The 22,883-nt window shown below is 35.2% G+C and overlaps 1 protein-coding gene across 5 annotated transcripts in view; it reads right to left on the bottom strand.

Moving 5' to 3' along the window:
• SLC10A7 (solute carrier family 10 member 7) overlaps positions 1–22,883 on the bottom strand; it is a 272,783-nt gene that overhangs the window by 168,804 nt on the left and 81,096 nt on the right. For 4 of the 5 annotated variants that reach the window (XR_001887243.1, XM_017881490.1, XM_017881491.1 and 1 more), the window contains exon 5: positions 17,789–17,827. Coding sequence is in view for 3 of the 5 variants with exons in the window: in XM_017881490.1 (XP_017736979.1) it covers positions 17,789–17,827 (39 nt within the window). In the remaining 2 variants the exon portion in view is untranslated. Of the gene's footprint in view, positions 1–16,669; positions 17,828–22,883 lie in introns of those variants that run through there. The other variant, XM_017881493.1, reaches the window with a different exon arrangement.

Raw genomic sequence — 22,883 nt, 5'->3', positions numbered from 1 at the left:
AAAAAAAAAAAGCAGGGGTTGCAATCCTAGTCTCTGATAAAACAGACTTTAAACCATCAAAGATCAAAAGAGACAAAGAAGGCCATTACATAATGGTAAAGGGATCAATTCAACAGGAAGAGCTAACTATCCTAAATATATATGCACCCAATACAGGAGCACCCAGATTCATAAAGCAAGTCCTTAGAGACTTACAAAGAGTCTTAGACTCCCATACAATAATAATGGGAGACTTCAACACTCCACTGTCAACATTAGACAGATCAACGAGACAGAAAGTTAACAAGGCTAATTTTTTAAGTTTTTGTAGAGACAGGGTCTTGCTGTGTTGCCCAAGCTGGTCTCAAAATTCTAGGCTCCAATGATCCACTTGCCTCAACCTCCCAAAATGCTGGGATTTTAAGTGTGAGCCACCATTCTTGTCTGAGAACCATTGTTAAATACAGAAGAAGGGCCAGGCGCAGTGACTCACGCTTGTAAACCCAGGACTTTGGGAAGCCAAGGTGGGTGGACCGCCTGAGGTCAGGAGTTAGAGACCAGCCTGGCCAAAGTGGTGAGACCCCATTTCTATAAAAATGCAAAAATTAGCTGGGTGTGGTGACAGCCGCCCGTAATCCCAGCTACTCAGGAAGCTGAGGTAGGAGAATGTCTTGAACCCAGGAGACAGAGTTTGCAGTGAGCCAAGATCGGGCCACCGCACTCCAGCCTGGATGACAGAGCGAGACTCCGCCTCAAAAAAAAAAAAAAAAAAAAAAAAAAATACAGAAGAGGCCATGAGTTAAAAATGAAACCATATTTGAGACTCTGAAAATGAACTGACTTTCAGGCATTTCTAGCTACAACATTATACTGTTTTCCAAAAAAAATTTCTTATACATATGAAGTTGTATTTATTTTCCTGGCAGTGTCAGCATTTCTGAAAGTGTTATTAATTTGTCAAAATAGTATAGCGTTGAAAAAGAAAAGCAATCTACCATGATGAAATGTTAAAATTATGTAAATTGTAATTTAACCATTAAAAAAAGTTTTGGCTGTGCACCAGGGTTTGTTCTATTACCCTAAAGTAAGTAGTCCTCTCAGTAAACTAAAGGAAAACTGCAAATAAAAATCATGAGCACTTTTCAGTAAGAAAAATGTTTAAGTGCTGGATACTTAACTAAGTAGTATCTTAACAACAGATCCCTGACAAGCAGAACATGTGTATGTGATTGCCTTTGAATTCACTAGAGAAGACTGGAATGGGAAGTTGGACTATTAGCTGAAAGAAACATACAAAAATAAAGACATATAATAATAGATATCAAATTATATTAAAATGTATAAAACGCAAAATAGTTTATGATTAAACTAATCAAATATATAATTGCAAAATATTTTGTCTATTAAATATCTTTCACCACCACTCTCCAGTAGAGCAATGATGAAAATGTTCAACACTCTGCACTGTCCAATACAGGAGTCACCAGTCACATGTGGCCATTGGATACCTAAAATGTGGCTAGTGCGACTCAAGAATAGAAAAGTTTAACTTCATGTAATTTTCATTAATTGAATTTTAAATAGCCACATGTGGCTTGTGGCCACCATATTGGTCAGCGCAACTATAGATGATACAAAATGGAAATACCAAAGTACCTCCCTCTTCCTGAACTTGAAAATAAAAGAAATTCTTTACAGTAAAAACATGCAAAATCACCTTAAAATATGAGAATGCTGTCAGTGTCAGCAGGACTTTAAGGTATGGTGGGTCAATAAAAAAGGGGAAACCAGCCAGCAATGGAAATAGAGAAAAAAACCTGAAAGCAATGATTAAGAATACCTATCTAAGCACTATGTAGGAAAGAAGATTCCCTGGTCCAAATGATGGACATGTCTGTTTCCAAGGGCAATGTACTCTTGCAGTGGAACTAGACACATCCATTTCCAACAGCCTGATAGAATCACACTTGAGAATTACCTCCCTACCTCTGCTTCCTCTAATCCCATTCTCACCAAATAAACTCCTTAGTAAACTACTTTCTCTTGTGAATTTAACCATGAAGAGAGTGCATCAACCCAAGTGTCTAAAGGTCTCTCAAATTATTTTTTCCATTCATAATTAGTAAATTGGCAATCTGTATTAAATATCATTATGTGAGTATGATTAATGTGAGTCTATTCCTGCAAAGTGGAGCCACAGAATCAGTTTCTAAACAGAACCGTCACAAATTTTCAAAGTATATGCCACTTTTTCCTGACAATGAGGTGCTCAGGATCTTAAAAATGTGGGATGATTCCAATAGACAATGAAAAAAATAATATTACTAGAAATAGTTCAGCGAGCGACATCATGCTACCATCAAAGCTAAAGAAAGAGCTCTCAGATCTGTGAGGTATCAAGAGTGATTTCTAGCAGAGAAAGAAAAACTTCTTTAAGGAATATGTGGCACCCAACCTCTCCTTTATGAAGAAAAACTTAGGCCAGGTGCTGTGGCTCACGTCTGTAATCCCAACACTTTGGGAGGCCAAGGTGAAAGGATCACTTGAGCTTAGGAACTCAAGACCAGTCTAGACAATACAGCAAAACCCCATCTCTACAAAAAATAAATTAAATAAGTAAATAAAAAGACGAAAAATGTTTCCTTTTAGTTTGTATTTTTAAAAACATACAACAGGCCGGGTGCGGTGGCTCACCTGAAATCCCAGCACTTTGGGAGGCTGAAGTGGGCAGATCACGAGGTCAGGAGATGGAGACCATTCTGGCTAACACAGTGAAAACTTGTCTCTATTAAAAAATACAAAAATTAGCTGGGCATGGTGGTGCATGCCTGTAATCCCAGCTACTCAGAAGGCTGAGGCAGGAGAATCACTTGAACCCAGTAGGCGGAGGTTGCAGTGAGCCGAGATTGCGCCACTGCACTCCAGCCTGGGTGACAGAGTGAGACTCAGTCTCAAAAACCAACCAACCAAACAAAATAAACATATAACAAAACATATGTTTTGGTGACTCACTATTTAGCAGTCTCATAGAGAAATGAACGGTCAGGGACAATTAGGAAAAGTAAGACAAAGATGCACAATGTTACCTGAGATTTTTATTAGTGTATGCTATTTCTGTCTCTAGAAAATTCTTACTGATTATGGCACTAAGTTGATGGAATCTAAAAAGTAGCCAAACATAATGGGAGATTTGTTTCAGAACTAAGGATTGTAGACCAGGTTGGGCAACACACAAAACCCTGTCTCTATAAAAAATTAAAAAAAAAAAAAAAAATAGCTGGGCATGGTGTTGCATGCCTGTGGTTCCAGCTACTCAGGAGGTTGGGATGGGAGGATCACTTGAGCCTGGGAGGCAGAAGTTACAGTGAGTTGTGATGGTGCCACTGCACATCACCCTGGGTGACACACGCACACAAAAGAAAGAAAAGTATTCTTCCTAATCTGGATGTTTTCTAGTGTTACATGCTTAAAACTGTTTTTTAACCATTTGTTTGCATTGGTAGGAGTTTTTATTCAATTTTTTTTAAGCTGGAAATTTAACCTTTTGACTTTAACAGTTGTTTGGCTGGAAACTACACAAGATACAGATCCAAAATTCTACAGAGACATATAGTGATATGGAATCAGGATTCAACCATCTTTGAGGAAAAATATCTGTGAATTAAAGGGCAAAAGGTAGAGGCCTCTATGTTTACATATTGTTTCCATGATCTCTACTCATTGTTTCCTCTTTAGTTAAAAAGGTAGAAATAAATGAAGAAAAGAGAAAAAGAAACATATAAACCTACTTTCTTTGGTACACTAGAAATAATCTTTCCTATTACTGATTTTGATTATTGAAAAGATTGACAAATCTGTCCTGCTCTTCATTTGCATACCTTGGTAGCTACTGATCAGGTATTCTGTTAGGCTGTTCTCAAAAACACAGATGTTAATGTATTTTTCCGATTATTACTTAGAAAATGGAGCCAAGTGCAGTGGCTCATACCTGTAATCCCAGCACTTTAGGAGGTTGAGGCAGAATTGCTTGAGCCCAGGTGATCAAGAACCAGCCTGGGCAACAAAGTGAGAATCAGTCTCTACAAAAAATTAAAAAAAAAAAAAAATTAGCTGGGCATGGTGGCGCCTGCCTGTAGTCCCAGCTACTAGAGAGGCTGAGGTGGGAGGATGGCTTGAGCCTGGGAGGTTGAGGCTGCAGTGAACTGTGATCCTACCACACCGCACTCCAGCTTGGGAAATGAAACAAGACCCTAACTCAAAAACAAACAATCAAACAAACAAAAAACAAAACAAAATAAAAAACACCAACCTTCCCATTAAAAAAATCATTTGAGTAACTACTCTTCCTTTAGTTTCTTCAAAGTCTGTCTCTTCTCCATTACATGGAGATAGATAGCACTCTCCAAAGCTCCTCCAGGCCAAGTCACATCTTTATCATTTTCTATATCTCATTTAACAAATTTTAACCTCTGACAAGATGATAAGACCAAAGTCAAAGCAATATTCTGAATTATGAACCCACCGAACTCAAGTGCAGAGGGCTGTAACACGATGCTTCTAAAGAGCAAACCACATTAGCTTGCATCTGCTGTCATATGATAGTGCAAGTTCAAGTTATCTGTTTTGTCATTCTCACCTTGGCTTTTTGTTTCTAATGCCTCTCAGACATGGATTTGATCTAGTTTTTATATACTATTGAATTGGTTCTTTTCATAGTTATATTTTAATTCTTCTTTAGGATACTGTACAGTTTCTTTTTAAGCACTGTCTAGAAATTTAACTTTCACTTGTCAATTTGATTATAGTATGTACTTCACAAGTAGTTAAAAAATAAATTTTAATGAAAAAAAAATGCTTTCCTTTAATACCAACAGTGAAATCATTCTCTACAATGCTATACAATAGCAATCACTTATTATATCCTTTTATTTACACATCTCTAGCTATTTAAATATTTGCAGTAATCACAGTTGCAGCCATTTTTCATGTAAAACTTCCTGATATTTAAAATCAATTATTTCAATGAAAATAGCATATGGGTTTGGTAACCTATTATACATGAATAATCTGCCCTAATCTATTTCACAGGTTTTTCTTCTTTAGTAGAAAAAAAATCTTATAAATTATTAAATATCAAACTTAGATGTGGGGATGAATTTCCACTTCCATTCCAAATCAACACTGTGAATAAAAGGCAATACAAATTTCTTACGGCTGTAGCAAGTTTTATTGAGATTTAAAAACTTGGAATTTAAAATCATTTTAACGTGGTAAAGAAAAATTTGGATGGCCCGGCGCGGTGGCTCATGCCTGTAACCCCAGCACTTTGGGAGGCCGTGCGGGTGGATCACGAGGTCAGGAGATTGAGACCATCCTGGCTAACATGGTGAAATCCCGTCTCTACCAAAAATACAAAAAATTAGCCAGGCATGGTGGGGGGCGCCTGTAGACCCAGCTACTTGGGAGGCTGAGGCAGGAGAATGGTGTGAACCCAGGAGGTGGAAGTTGCAGTGAGCTGAGATCACACCACTGTACTCCAGCCTGGGTGACAGAGAGAGACTCCGTCTCAGAAAAAAAAAAAAATAGAAAAAGAAAAATTTGGTAGACAGATGACCAATTATGGTCAAAACAGACGACAAAAAGATGGGATTTTTTTATCAAACGAATTCAACATACAATTACGATAATTAGCATACATTTTAAGTGCATCTGATATACAAGATATTTTACAATCTTATATAAATGAAGAAGAGAGATTAAAATAGTATTCATTGGGTGACTTTTGTCTATTCATTTAATATTTTTTGAAAGCTTACTTTGTGCCAAGTACTATAAATATTGAAAATAGATATAGTAGTGAAGCGACCAAAAGAAAACAAACACCTGCCTTCATGGAGCTTTCATTTGAAAGGGAAAGACAGTCAATTAATGTAATAAATGATAAATTATATACTATGTTAGAAGACATTATTTTATAAAAAGAAAAATAGTAGGCTAACAAGAATAGGAAGTGCCAGAGATGGGAGAGAAGGTCCGAATTTCAAACTAACTACACTAACCAGTTGCAATCTGTAGTGACCCATTACAATCTAGATGGAAACTCAATCCAAAAGCTAAATAACCATAAAAGGAAAGCTGGAGAAACTGCTTTTGAGATAGGCTTTGAGGGACATCTAGGATAATAGAATGGATGGGAACAGTGCAAGCAAAGAGGTGGGAGCAGAAAAATGTCCAAGTGTTGGAGGATGCTTTATAAGTATAAAGGCAATGAAAAAAATCCATAAAGGAACAAATGGACAAATGTGACATACATACAAACTTTAAAATTCTATAACCATATGCAAAGTAACAAACCACAACTAATACACCGAACTATACAAAAGTATTCATTCAAAATGGGTCATAAGACTAAATGTAAAAACAAAAACTAAAACTTATAGAAGAAAACATACGGGAAAAATCTTTGCGACAAGCAAGGATTTCTTAGATAGGATACAAAACACCTGAGCCATAAAAGAAAAAAAAATAGATAAACTGGATTTAATAAAGAAGAGAGGGTAGAGAAGGGTGGATCAACAGTTAACATGGGAATGAAAGACACTGGGTGGGCGGGGAGAGAGAGAGACAATAGGGACACACTGGGAGAATCCTTGAATGGCCAATTATGTAGTGGGTAATTAAGAGCCACTATAGGCATTAGGGCATAGGAATGACACAAAAAGTAGTATGTGATAATACTTTATCTTACAATACTGTGTGGATGACAACGAAGAAGACAGGAATCATTGCCCTGGCTCTTGGAAATTACCAAAAGCAAAATAATGTTATAAACATTATCGCTCCAAAATAAATGGATAAAAATATTAATTTAAGATTTCAAGTGAAAACCTAGGAACCCTGAAGAAAATAACTGCTTACAAGAGACTTGGCTGAATAATAAAAGACCAAACTATAAATCTTGAACTATAGACCAACTACTGTTATAAGGTAAAACTATAAACACAGAGAACATTGTTAATTATTCTACTTATTAAAAATATCACCAAAAAAAAAGCTACTCAGGAAAAGTAAACAAACGTAGGGTTCTAGCAAAAAAGAAAGCTGTAAGCTCAGAGTATAACCATCCCTGGGCACACAGAGTATGAATCAATGTTACTCGAGATAACACTAGTTACTCCAGTTACTCATAGTCTAGAAGATTTGTGGTGCTTTGACTCTAATTTCCAAAATACCAAGTAGAATTTTTTTCCCCTGATCAGTACAGTTCGTTCAATTACCAAAAGTTAAAATCAAGTTTATCAAGGCTCTTAAGATTATGAATTTTGTTTTTTTAAAGTCCTCCATTATCTTAAATTACACTAAGAAAGTTATTCACCTTGGTTCATAGTCCTCCAAATAAGAATATTTTACCATTAATTTGTGTGAACATTTGTAAATCAAATTGATATAAAATGAGGTTTCTAATAATTTTCCCTTATTCTTTTATTTCCATCCCCATTTCATATTTTGAATAAACAATTTTATCTTAAGTAATTGCATTAATGTCATGTGTGATATCCTAAGATAGAAAAACAATTTTTAACAGTCATGAATACTGATCCAATTATTTTCAGGGACAGGCATATATATCACTATGTAGATGTAAGAATAACACTATGAGGCTCAATTTACAGGGCAAAAAAATCACCATGGGGAATGCAATAAACAGAAATTGACTTCTTTAACCAGTGATACCATAATCAGGTGAAGCACTTTCAATCTATTATTTCTTTTTATAAAACCCCATATGATGGGCTTTGCTTTTCAACAGTATTAAATATTCATCTTTATAAAACTAAAAGAAAATACACATGAATTTTTACCTGACATTGTGATAGGAAAAAATTTCATACGTATAAAGGCAATGAAAAAATCCATAAAGGAAAAAATGGACAAATGTGACAGACACAAAAACCTTACAACTCTAGAACCCATACGCAAAGTAATGAACATCAAACAGTACACTAAACTATACACAAACATTAATCCAAAATGGGTCATAAGACTAAATGTAAAAACAAAAACTAAAACTTACAGAAGAAAACATAGGAGAAAAATCTTTGTAACAAACAAGGATTTCTTATATAGGATACAAAAAACCTGAGTCACAAAAGAAAAAAAAAAGACAAACTAGATTTATCAAAAATTTTGAACTTCTGCTATTTGAAAGTTACTGGTAAGAAAATGAAAAGATGAGCTACAGACTGGGAAAAAATCACTTATAAAACATACATCTGATAAATGACTGGTGTCCAAAACAAACTTAAAAACTTGCACCTAATTATAAGAAAACAACCTAATAAATAACATGGGCAAGAGATTTGAATACACAGGCCACCAAAAAAGATACACAGGTGGCAAATAAGCACAAAAAAAAATTTCCAACATCATTAGCAGCTAGGGAAATACAAATTAAAGCTTTGATGACATACGACCACACACCTATTAGAATGGCTAAAATAAAAAATATTGCGAATGTCAAGGGATGGCAAGGTTGTGGAGTAACTGGACTACTTATACATTCCTGCTGGGAATGTAAAATGGTACAATCACTTTGGGAAAGAGTTTGGTGGTTACTTATAATGTTAAAATATACTCACTATATGACTCAGCATAGATATTTCCCCAAGAGAAACAAAAACATATATATCTATATAAGAACCTGTACACAAATATTTATAGCAACTCTATTTATAATTATCATCCAGGAAACAACCAGAAGTTCATCAACTGGTAAATTTATGAACAATGTAATACTACTTAGCAATAAAAAGAAATTAACTACTGATATATACAACATAGATGAATCACAAAAGTGTATGCTAAGTGATAGAAACTGTACTCAAAAAGCATATATTGTGTGATTCCATTTAGATGACTTTCTAGAAAAAGGCAAAAGTATAGAGAAAGGAAAAAATTCTGTGGCTGCCAGAGACTGAGGATAAGGGAGAGGACTGACTCCAAAGGGCAAGAAGAAACTTTCTAGGTGGTGAGTATTCTCCAAAAATAATAGTGAAAGAATACTCTATCCAAAAAAATTATAGATTATATTATGCATTATATAAAACAAAAGCAAGTTGTCAGAGTAGAAATAAGAATATGAGAAAATACTCACATACATAAAGGGAGAAGGCAGAAAATAAGATTGACTACACAATATATACCACTTTTGTAACTACATCTATATAATGCACAGGACATAAACCAAAATGCTGATTCATTATAGCTAGGTGAGTCTATCTGTATTTTTCATACATTCTATAATAAACATATTAAAATTACAGTAGTTTTTTGAAAGTTATTTTTTAACACATTGTCCCCACCAAGCGGACATGGTAAAGTATCTTTCTAAGTCAGCTTTTGGTATATTTAAAAATTGAACCTGGTATCTGACAAATTGCACTTTCAAAACATCTAAATTGGTAGATACAAACCTCATGATAAAAATTCAGTTTTCTTTGGAGTTGTAAAAAAAGTGGCAGTTTTAAAAGTAATAATTGAGATAACTACCTGTATTATTTGAAGTTGTTTTGTTTTTGTTTTTTGTTTTTGTTTTGAGATGGAGTCTTGCTCTGTCACCCAGGCTAGAGTGCAGTGGCACCACCTCTGCTCACCGCAACCTTCGCCTCCCGGGTCCAAGCGATTCTCCTGCCTTAGCCTCCTGAGTAGCTGGGATTATAGGCGTGTGACACCATGCCTGGCTAATTTTTGTATTTTTAGTAGAGACAGGGTTTCACCATGTTGTTCAGGCTGGTCTCAAACTCCTGACCTCGTGATCCACTAGCCTTGGCCTCCCAAAGTCCTGGGATTATAGGCGTGAGCCACTGCGCTCGCCTACTTGAAGTTTTATAGTAAAATAAGTGTTTCTGAAACTGTATGGTGTAGTTACCTGGAGGAAATTCAGAATTAGGATGTCTGTGCCATCACACTAGGAAAAACAGCGTTTAAATTCAAGAATTTTAAGCAAATTGAGGGCAAGAATCATATTTTTAAATTATTTTTTCAGTTCTAGAAGCTGACCCAGAGCTGAGCATATAGTAGGAAGTCCACAAATGTTTCATTTTAAAAGTCAATATAAGATCAAACAGCAACATCCAGTAAATCTAGGCTTAAAAAATGATTTTTTAAATTTCAAACTAAAATCTGCCATTTCCAATAATACAGACTATTGTTTTTTAGAAATGCTAAATGTTTACTTGAAATCCTGAGTCCATGATGAAGTTTGGAGGTCTAACACTGCTTTCACTGCAGGGACCAACAATTAAACGGAAGATTATCTTTGGTTGATAGAACCAAGTTTATACAGTTTATCCATCCTCTATTTTCCTCCTGCTTCTCTCCACATGGCCAGATTTATTTGGAATGGTAGTGGGGTCTGATAATGAGGTATATTAATAATGGAACAAAACTTTTAAAAAGTTCTAAGAAAATATTTAACACTGTTTACTCCAACAGTCTCTCCCCGCCACACACACACCCAATTAGGATTTGATATTCTCACTTTAAGAATCTGTAATGTAAATGAAGGCAAGACCCTTAATCGTTTGGCTCACCATACCATTATGCCAGACCCCCAAAATATTAGCTCAACAAATAGATTAACCATACAAAATTTTTAGTTTGAAGGAAAAGAAACAAAGAAATAAGAACTATTTGCCACATTATCATCAATTAGTAGTTAATAAGCATCTCCTACTAAAGACCATAAACTAAGCAGTTCTGTAGTATGCTGGATTCAAATTAAGGAAATTTAATTTTTATTTTAAACAACTGCTAGGATCATCTTTCTTAGGAGGTCCTTTACAAACCTCCTGAACCAGAATAATTTATATTTATTTATTTTACTCAAATGGGTATAGCAGCAAATACTTTCCCAGTTTGGGACTGATGATGTTTTAAAAATTAATAAAAATTAAAATGAAAGTACATGGCATTTGTTAAAAGGGTAATAAAATAACTCCAGTCAATTGGCTAGTTCTATACTAGTAGATTTCTTTAAACGGTAATGAAATCATTGCTTTAAAAAAATCCATCATTATTAAAATAAAAAAAAAAGTTGCCTCAGCCTCCACCAAAATTAGATTTGTAAGTTGCTGGTCATTCCTATAATTAAATCTGTGTCACAAATTTGCAAGAAAAATGATCACTGTGACTAATGCATTTACTTGCCACACAAGTCCTGCCAGACAGCATAGAACATTATGCTGCTAAAATAGAATAGGTACAGATTCTATACATTTTTATTAAGTAACAAAGACCATTTTTTATTTACAATGATTGTACTTCAGATAAGAGTTTGTTTAAAAACAAACCCACATGCAGCTATCACTGGGTCTTCCTGACTGGAGCATTATGGCATATTTTTAACTCTGCAAATATGTTTGTCACTTTGGCACACATACCACTGTTTTTCTAGAGAGGTGTTATGTAAAAAATGATCTAGTGAAAGAAACGCAAACATGTTTAGGCTGCCAGAGTCCCTGATTCTAGGAGTTTCTTCATTTGACTTCTCCAAATAATTTTAATTCATTTCTTTGATGGCGTGATTGAGAAGTGACCTCAGAGAACGGTGTTTCCCAAAGTGTAAATGAAAACAAGATGACTCAAAGGACATGTGCACAGAGAATTAGTAATGAAACTTACTGTCTTTTCAACTCTCAATCCTTTGGATTGGAGAAGGAGAAAGTGCTTTGTTTGGTGCTGGTGCTAATTTCACCTTTTATCAAAAGAAGGGCAGGCATCAGATTCAGAGCCTTGAATAGCAGCAGAGGTTAGCTACAAATTAATAGTAGCTTTTTTTTCCACTGACTTAATTTCAGTTACCTTCTATTCACGACAAGATAGTTCTTTATTTATAGTGTTGATGTAAAGTTTTGGCTTGAAATAAATTTAAATTGAAAATGTGAGTCTTATTTAACAAACAGTATGCTGACATGGCAAAAGCTAAAATGATGCCTGAATGCTGGAAAGCACTGCATTGGAGACAGTCTTCATTCCTGTCTTCTCTCTTTCTTAAATATTTTATTATTATTTTTCCCATATTTATGTTTTGTGTATTTGCTTCAGTATCTTGAAAAATGCCTTGAATCTAATGGACTCTGAGTATATGTGTACTGATTTTCTATCCTATTTTCCTATATTGTGCTACCTGCTAATTGAACCAATGGTATTTTTAAAACAAAAGTAGTCTGTTCTCAGCAATCCAGCTCTTATGATGTTCACTTGCTCAAACAGGTGATGATCAAATGAAATGCATAGCACGATGATGGGTTGCATTGTGCAAAGGTGGAAACCAACTTCCATTCATCTGAACACAGTTATTTATTTTAACACCCAGGATGGGCCATTTAAACTCTTGGTTTTATCCAGTTCTTCCCACTAAAAGATGAACTTGAAACAGCATCTATAAGACGGTACTGATACTGCTTAAATATTAAGTCGTTTGTTCTGGCATTTAAGTTTAATGAAAATAAAAACTTTTTTATAAACAAGCCATGAACTTTTGAGGTAAAACTAGGATACCAAGTGAACAATTTGGGTTGATTAAGATTTTAAGAAAATTAAGCACATGCACACACACACAAATTCAGCATAGTCTTCAATACTTTACAAAATAAGAGACCCCATAAACCATAAACTAAATATATCCTAGACTTAGGTGAAAGCAAACCAAATTAACAACTGAATCTTATCTAGTACCACCTTTAAGCCTCTTTGTTTAATATTTGAGATTCTTGATCTAATTTTTAAAAAGCATTGTTCCACAGCAATCAATGAGTAACAAAGATAATGGTGTTTCCTCTTTAACCATTCTAAATATTTCAGAAATTCTTACATTTATGTTACCATGAATTTCTCTAATGTTTTATAACATAGTTGGAAACTCTATTTGGCATGATGATCTTTGTCATTCACTAGAGTTTCCTTTTAAGATCAGGAGTCACCAAAAACAATAAAATAGGCATGTATCATTGTACAGGAAAGGAAAAATTACAAGAAGGTGATAAACATGCAAGTTATTATTATTAAAACATGGCATTCGTGTTTGGGATTTCTTTTCTTTCAGCAGCTATAATAACATCAGTTAACTATTCAAATTTTTCTACAAAGCAGGGTAGTAACGGGGAACCAGCCAAAGCAGAGGGAAGACAGAACAATTGGGTAAGGGAAGAAAATACAAACTGGCTAGTTTTTCACCCCAAGGCAAGGAGTTCCTTTTCACCTTTGATCTGGCATGAAAAGAAAATTGTTCATCTTAGAATAGCTTCTGCTAGTTCCAGCAACGTGTATTTTAAAAGAGAAGAATTATGTGAAAGAAACCCATTTCTTGACACTTTAAATGAAAAGATTTAGAAAGTAAACTGACTCATATAGATCTTTTTTAGGCTAGATGTTTTGAATTTACAAGGATGACTTAACTTTCTGACTCTATGATGATGTTTCTGAAATTCTTATTAGCACATCTATGTTGCCATGAATTGTTCTAATGTTTATAATATCACTATTAAAAACTCAGTTTGGCATGATCAGTTTGTCATTCATTAGCATTTCCCTTTAAGATTAGGAGTTACCAAAAATAATAAAATAGGCTGAGGAGTCTAAAAATAGCAAAGTTCTAAACGTTCCTTTTAAACTTTAACCTATAATTCTTAGAGACATGGAAACACTGAATTCAGCCTCCAAATCAAAAATGCTAAGTTCTAACAAATTAAATGATATAAATTTAGTTTGGGGAATTTGTTTTCAACACAACTGAATCTTTTGAAATTCAAGAAAAAAAATTTCAATTAGAATTTTCCCAAAAGATGTCAGTATCTATTTTTAAAAAACCAACACCTTCTGATGAGGAGCAACATGTGAGTTGCCTGAACTTGAAGTAGAACTATATACATGTATATACATAAATTTTAATAGCATTTTAGTTATTCAGGGTGCTTTACTATCAAATTTTATTAAAATCTCATTAAGAGAGAAATCTCAAATCACTTACTATGTTCCACAATTATTATAAACTGAACGATTTAAATGAGAGGAGGAGATAATGACATTAACTTCTTAACTTAAAGCAATCCTCCATGGCATGATTTTAAAATATTTTCTTAGTCTCAAATCTATATAAATTGAATTCACCTATCATTAGTTATTACCCACCTAGCTACATTAAAAACAATAACAAAACAACAAAACAGCTTTCTATAATAATTAGTTCCTAAAAAGACTGTTCAAATTAGACCTGGGACATTATTAAACTAGCTATAAATATGTACAGCATTTTATTTAGTATACCCAGATGCCTGAAAATCAACAAAAATGCTCTCAGAGTTCTTTCTTCAAATACTCTTCTAATAAAAGCCTTTCATTCAAAGATTTAAGGTAATCTGAAATAAATACCCTTTGCCGATTCTATTATGTTTGTACCACAGGAATGGTCACTCATAATCAGAGAATAATCAATGGATCAGGGTATTTTAGATCTTGCAGGGCTTAGTCAGAGATAACCAATTTCCTTATTTCATGGATATCCATAGTCACACACACATAAAAATTCAGGGCAGAGCTTGGACAAAAACCTAGATCTAACATTTAGCTCAAAGTTATTTCTTATCACATCATATAAACAGTTTATATAATTTATCCCACAAGTCCACAGGTTAGGCACTATCATTGCCTCATTTAATATATAGAGAAGCTTACATAGTTAGGCTAGTATTCAGTCAAGTAAGAATTTAAACCCAGTCTGGCTCCAGAAACCATACCACTACTCATAATCCTAAATTTTAAGAACAGGTGGATATTTTCCATTTATAGAGAAAATTCCCAAATAGCTGTAACAAGTACCATCCTTTAAGAATAATAAAATAAAAATATAAAGTTTACAATTTGGAATTTCACTCCTGTAAAATAAATCTTCTTCCTAATCCCAACTCAAGCACCAATTTCTCCCTGAAGCCTTCTCATGTCATTTAACTGAGATGAACGTCTTTCTTCAAATCTTTAATAATTGTTGTACATTGTTCATATGTAGAATGTACTAGCTGTCTCAATATCTATTTTCCTCTTCTTTCTTAGCAACAGAAATCTAATTTTCAGCTCTCAGTAAATTGCCATATTTCCCAACTTCAGTGGCTAGGAGTGATCACATGACTGAGTTCTACAATAAGAAGTGCTAGTATTGTGGTGGAATTCCAGGAATGCTGTTCAAAGAAAGAAGACTCCAAAAGAGTTCTTTTTTCTTTTTCCTTTTCTGTTTTTTTTTTTTTTTTTTTTTTTTTTTTTTTTTTTGAGACGGAGTCTTGCTCTTTCACCCAGGCTGGAGTAGGGAGCTCTTTTTTCTATTCTCACTACTTTACCTTGCTATCCAGACGTTCTGGCTGGGGCTCCAGCAGCTATCTTGGATCATGAGGCAGCCTTGAGGAAGAAAACTGCATGCTGCAGATGGTGGAGGACAGAGATAGAGTCTTGGCCCATGATGAGACCATGAAGCCACTATACCATATTTGGACAGCTCCCTCCAAATGTTATATAATGGAAAAATAAATCTTAATCTTGTGTAAGTCACTATTATTATTTTTTTTTCTGTTAAGCCAAACCTAATTCTAACTGATACAGTTTATACATGTTTCATAATCCTAGGCTGTTGTAACTATGGTGAAGAGAGGAAAAAAAGATATAGAATTATTTCTCTTACAACACTGGAGCAAAACATACCTAATCATAATTTTCACTCTCGAACTCTCTCTGGTAATTTTCAACTTTGTGAAAGAAAAAGCAGGGGAAGGAACGGGAATAAAAAAAGTAAAACAACACTTCTGCCTTTTTGCCATTGCTCATGCCATTTCCTCTCCTCTCCTTTACCAGTTAAGTCCTGCCCATACCTCAAGGCCCAGCTCAGAGCAATCACTTCTGTCAGACCTGTGAATTCAGAGTGCATATTGTCTGTGCCATTTATTTGACAATCATATATCTCTAGTAATATCTTTCATATGGCTTGTTAACTTTTACATTGCACTTCTTTTTCTACATGTCATCTCCACAACCTAGTGGGACCCACCTTATATTTCTTTGCATTCTTCACAGACACTAGAAAACTACCTCTGTGTAGCAGGAAATCAATAAATACTTTTGATCGATTAACTGAATTAGGGTAAGAAAAAAAAGCGAAGAAAAGAAAAAGAGCAAAAGACTAAGAAGTGAGAATACACAGCTTCTTAGGAGTGAAAGAGCATAACACAAATCCCAAAGAACCACGAGCACAAGTTGTACTTTACTAGACCTTACCAAACAAGTGGGCCTGGTAAAACAAATATGATACGTTCATATAGTCAGTGCATGTCTCACACTATACTTAGTAAGCTTGTTCTCTAACAAAGGAATCATGTATTTTGTTTCAGTCACTCAGATAAAATTGTGTCAACTTTCTTTTCTCAAAGTCTAGACATCTGAAAGACTAAGAGATCCAACTTAAGAAGCTATGTTTTGATAGTGGAGGTGTATGGTGCCAAATCATGTACCAAAATTGGCTTCCAGAAAGTTCATATTTTACAGATATTATTCTATTAAACAATTGTGACAATATATAGAATGATACTTGGACACATGAAATAATGACTTAAAATATTACTGAGTCTAAACTAAGCAATCCAAAAGATTATTTTTGTTAAACAGACTTTATTGTCTAAAACCCAGAAATAATACAGCATTGCAAAAAACATTACTGGCTCTATAAAAATAAGATATAGGCTATGCATATTTTTTGCAGATGCTACATCATTAAAAACTCTGTAAGGCTATGTGACACTAAAAGCTGTGTAGCACTATGTAGAATTAACACTATGTAACAACATGTTTAAAAGTTTTAAATACATTTAAATACAAACAATAATATTTAACACAGCATTTTAAACAGAGGTAATTGATATTTTACCTAGACTCATGAACTAGTTTATATATCACTTATTTTACTCTCAATTATTTGTAAATCACTGCACTACATACCTGCTAATGAGTTATGCCCCCCAAAATATAATATTCTAATTTACTTCAGGAATTTAACAAAGTTTTAAGGCACAAAAAATTTTAAATTAACAGAAAACTTAGTTTCTCAATCTTTCATAGCACAAATCAAGTCTCTGTTACATCATTTATTTTAAAATAATGATTAAAATGCTAAAACAACATCCTTATATTGGTTCTACTTATGAAAGCTGAACTACTTTTGAATCTTTATATATATATATATAGATAGATAGATACATTTACTTGCAAATTACTCATTAGTCATATCTTCCTTTCAAATTTTCTTTCACATAGATTTCTCAGAAGCATCCAAGCCAGTAGTTTCTTTGACAGTGAAATGTACAAAATAAATGGCATGTCAACAAGTAAATTAGCATTCCCTTTCTGACCAGCTGGGTCGTGTTTCCTTTTCAAAATCCTTAGTCCCATGACACAAAATAATAATAATCTAAAAGACCTCATTAAATGATCAATATATTGACATAACCTCTATAAGGAGACACAGTGTTTTAATTGATTCCTTGAATTCATTAAATGGAATATTAAAACCCAAGCCTCCGAAACGTATTGTAAGAGAACATTTGATTTATTTATTAACTAATTTTCTTCAGGGTATGGATACTGGCACATGAAAAGATTCAACAACTTTTATATTTAACCAAAAAGTAAAAGAAATCCAGCTTTCACTAAATCTTTCATATAAACAATATCACAGCAAAAGTTGTAATAGACAAGTTAAACCATGTTTACTTACCAAAAAACTTCCAAAGGCTGAATTAAATATTGCAGCTGCCTGTAAAGAAAATAAATAGGGGGAAAAAAACTCATTGAAAGTAAATAGGAATAATAAAGGCAAAGATTATCATTCTCCCTTCCCCCACTATTCAAAACCTTAAAACATTGACTCTATAAAGCAAAGTTAGTCATTGCTTCCAAAATTGCCAGTGGCCTATAGTTCACTGAGACAGATGAGCTGCAGCTTAGGAATTCATAAATAATGGGTCTCAAAAACAGGCAGAAAACACTTGTCATGCCTTGAACCTATATGACAGTACCAAAAGAATCACTGACAATGCTAAATTGAGACCACGTTGTTATTGATTTTCCTACTAAATTTAAAACAATCAGAGGTTGATTTATTTATTAAAAAACATATATTACTGGGAGAAGGAAAAACAGAATTGTAAGACAAACATTAATTGCTCCCTGTCAGTGACACAGTCTTAAGAGCTACAATCACAAGGTAAGATCTGTTTCTATACATCACACATTAGAAATACGAACAATGCTGTTAAGACCAGGAAAGTTATTGCTGTACCATTAATTCTAAGGTAAAGAAAAGCAAGAAAAGTTCCAAATTGGTGTTCAAAATTCAAAGAAGAAATATTTGACTTTCTGCTTACCTAAATATCCACGGAATACACAGTAGATGTAACATAGCTCTTAATTTTAATTTAATCACTATATTCAGTGAAGCTATGCCAGAGTCCTGCAAGCTTCTCACATTACCCAAAAGGAAACAACTTATATAACATCCAATTTGATAAAAAGAAAGTAAGAAAGAAAAAATAATAAAAGGGGTAGAGAGAACCTATTTACATCTCCTGCACATCCAGAGCAGAATTAAATTAATCATCATGGACATTAGCAGCCACACTGTAGTAAAAAGAGGGTATCAGTTTAGTAAGTTTGAATAAAGTCCAAAGCCAGGCTAAGAGCTGTAGCTGAAAATGCCTTCTGCTCCAGAAGAGGATGCAATGAGAGTGAATGGGTAATGAGATCCTTGGCTCCAGAGAGCTTAGCTCTCCTATTCCAGTTCATAATTAATTCAAAGCTTTGATAATTTCATTAGATTTCTCCTTTGCTGGCCCTATCAATAAAAGATGGCACTGGACCACAGCTCCTCTGTGGCATAAACACAGGCACAGGCACAGGCCAGGGAAACCTTTGCTTCCTGACAGGGACAACGGCATATGGTGTTCTGTGTTGTACAGGGAGCAGTGAAAAAAAGAAAATCAGCTAAATAAAACATTACAGATGACAATTGTAAACTATAGCAATATATTTAACACATCTTCCTGGAATTCCATTATGGATGATTACAGGAAAAAGTTTTATGTCTGGGGAAAAATAAGTAAAAGGGTATAAATAAATGAGTTGTGGTGACACCAACAGGGAACACTGGCCCTCCTTCCTACAAAGAATGTACCTTTCTCACAAACAATTTTTATATTTAGATCTTATTTTGTGCTTAAAACAGAATTACTTCTTTTAATAAAGGAAGGAGGTCTTCCCCTTTGAGCCTCTCTCTTCTGAATTCCTTTATTTCCAGTCCCTTTCACTAAGCTTTTACTCAATAACTAGCGGTTTTGTCTAGCATTTGAGGAAACAAAGAATCATTCAAGGAAAAAAGACTCAGAAGTCAAAGTAAAATAACCATATATGACAAATAATATCATACTCATAAATAACTCATAAATACTCGTAACTATATGAGTATATAACAACTACTACTCACAAGATCAAATCACCATACTCCTACCCTCTCTTGTTCTCTTCTTTAACGCAAACGCAAGAAATACATTTTATGTGAATTGGCCTGTTCCTGCCTCTTATAAAATGACAGTGATGGGATATCTTAGGTACCCAAAGATGCTGCAGGTCAACTCATTCTTAGTTGTTTTCCAACAGTGGTGATGGATTTAAACTCAGTCAACTAAACTGTCCTCCTGTGCAGTGAGCGCCGTCAATCTTTTGTGAAATGATTGATTAAGGTTCTGGGTACTCTGAAGACCATGTGAAATCAGACACTGAAACCAAAGATCTTGTGCTCAACAGCAACTGATAATTAAGTTAATAGTTGGCTCAATTCTGTGGTTGCAGTCTATGAAACAACCATGATTTCCAGAGTTTCAACAAGTAATAATAAATATTTAGAGTATTTTATTGATATATAAAAGACATGCATGTATTTCAACATAGGGAGGAATTCCCAGCTCCTTGGCATGGCGTCCAAGGCCCTCCATGAACAGGTTTCTATCCATCTCATTCCCTGCCTCAAATTTTACATTCCGACAACAATGAACTACTTGCAATTCCCCAAACTCATCATGCCATTTCTTACTCCCTTGCTCCCTGGCCTGAAATACCCTTCCCCCTCTTCTACCTAGGTAATTCTATTTTATTTTAATAACACAGCTTGGTCATCATCCTTCTGAGATGGGAGAGCTCCCTTGATCCCTTAAGGGACTGGCGAAGGGAGTAGCTCATTTACTCGGCCGCCATGCTCAATCCTTTACAGGAGTGAGCACACAAGCAAATGGGTGTGGGTACAGGCACAAAGGAACACTGGAACTGGCCAGTTGCTCCTCTCTGGCAGGAGCAAGGTGAGTTTGTGTTGCCCCACAGCAGTGTCCAAGTGTGTTACAATGCTCTTTTAGCTCTGCCATCCAAGAGGGGGTGTCTGTGATCCTCGGAGCCCCAGAAGACGTGTGTTACAATCAGTGCTCTTTTAGCATTTGCTATCCATGGATGGCTAGGTGTTAACTAGCTCAGTGGAGGGTCAGGTGACAGCCTTTTACACTCTACCCTCTTGGTACCCAAGTTCTTGTCAGGTGTCCAGGAAAAATCAGGTCGCACAAGCAAATCAAAAGCTAGTTAATGTGGAGGACTTTGTTGAGCAGTGGAAGTGGCTCTCAGAGGGAAAGGGAGCTGGAAAGGGGGTGCAGTGGGACGATAATCTTCCCCTGGAGTCTGGCCATCCCTAATCGAACTCCTCTCTGACCATAGTCTCTGATGTACAGCTGCTTCTCCTCTGGATGTTCGGACGCTTCTCTCTTCTCTCTTCTCTCTTCTGTGTGTGTGTGTGTATGCGCGCATGTGCGCACACGTGCCCTGAGTCTGGGGTTTGCAGTTCTCATGGGCACAGGGGGTGGGGCAGGCCAAAAGGCAGCATTCAGGTGGGAAAACAAGAATAGTTCTTACATTGGGCCATGGGTCCAGACTTGAGGGTGGAGGTCTTGCCAGGAACCCCATCCTTTTCTACCCAGTATTTCTCTGTCTCCTGGCCCTATTACTTCCAAGAGGCTTTCAATGACCTTCCCCTGACACACACACACACCTTAGCATACACACATATCTACACTTACAGATGGACTGAGTATCCCCACACCTGCTGGCAGAACATCCTGAGCCTATCTCTGCCACGGGACTTGTCCCACTGTATTGAAATGACTGGCTGGGCATGGTGACTCATGCCTGTAATCCCAGCACTTTGGGAGGCCAAGGTGGGCAGATCACTTGAGGTCAGGAGTCTGAGATCAGCCTGGCCAACATGGTGAAACCCTGTCTCTCCTAAAAATACAAAAATTAGCCAGACATGGTGGCAGATGCCTGTAATCCCCATGACTTGGGAGGCTGAAGCAGGAGAATTGCTTGAACCCAGGAGGTGGAGGTTGCAGTGAGTCGAGATTACACCACTGCTTTCCAGCCCGGATGATGGAGCAAGACCCTATCTCAGAAAAAATGGAATGACCTACTTACATGTGTCTCTCCCCTCGTCATGTAAGGAAGGAATTTAATGAAACTCATCCTAAGCACCCACTTGTTTATTACTCCTACTCACACCCTGACTCTGAAGTGGCCAGAAGTAGAAAGGGTGAGAAGGTTTATCTATCTATCTATCTATCTATCTATCTATCTATCTATCTATAGTGAAACAGATCAGGCCCTTGTGTCCACTGGTACCATTTTAAAATTTTTATCATGTGTATAGATTCATTAATTTAAAAATATGAATTGCTGACACAAGTACGATTTCCTGAAATGTCCAAAGTCTTCATCTCCTACTGAGTTATTTTGTGTTTGGCAGAATCCAAGGCACAGAAGACTGAATCTGCCATCTGGTACCATAGCTAACCTATGACAGTAACAGGAGATCTAGACTTCAGACTCCCATCCATCCCATCCAATACAATAATTTCCTTCACATTGTTTTCAAAACAGTATCTTGTTTTACTTCTCTTAAAACGCTTGAACCTTCCTATTATGATATAGTTATATAAAATATGTTTAATATAAATAATGTTTTCCGAGATCAGATGAGATTGGGCAAGTTCAGAGTAGTATGACTGTAGACCACAAATGACCAAAATTTAGCAACCATGCCTAGTTACAATTTTTTAATTTTTTTGTAGAGACAGGATTTCCTTATGTTGCCCAGGCTGGTCTTGAACTCCTGGACTCAAGCGATCCTCCCATCTCAGCCTCCTAAAGTATTGAGATTACAGGTGTGAGTCACCATACCCAGCTTAATTTTAAAATATAACAGTTCTTTGGTTATTGTCTCCTTTGTTAGAAAATATTTCAAAACCCATTCCTCCTCTAGAATGCTCCATTACAACAAGAATTTGTCTAATTCATTGAAAGAAATGAGTGAATGAACAAATACCTCTTGTGCTAACTGAATGTCCTACACAGTAATGTTTTTATTATTAACTCATAAAATCCCATTAGCAAAATGTATACCTTGGAGTAATCACATTTGGTAGATAATTAGATCAGCCCTAGCTTAAAAAAAAAAAGAGTTCATATTGAAAGTTTTTTTTAATATTGACTAGATTGACTTCCTTTATATTACACGTTTGTAGATAATATATTGCTTTTGGTATCAACCCAATTTTACCCAATATAAGATATTTTACTAATGTTCCATTATATATTATACAGCATGTCTTTATTAAACTATTTTGGAAAATTAAGCAAGTTCAATAATGAATTCATTACATCATAAACTACTTGGAATTATTTAAAACAAAGGTAAATTTCTAAAAAAAAAAAAAAAAAAAAAA

The sequence above is a fragment of the Rhinopithecus bieti genome, unplaced genomic scaffold (assembly GCF_001698545.2).
Source record: "Rhinopithecus bieti isolate Rb0 unplaced genomic scaffold, ASM169854v2 scaffold_12478, whole genome shotgun sequence".
NCBI lineage: Eukaryota > Metazoa > Chordata > Mammalia > Primates > Cercopithecidae > Rhinopithecus > Rhinopithecus bieti.
This window is presented reverse-complemented; position numbering and strand designations above follow the sequence as displayed.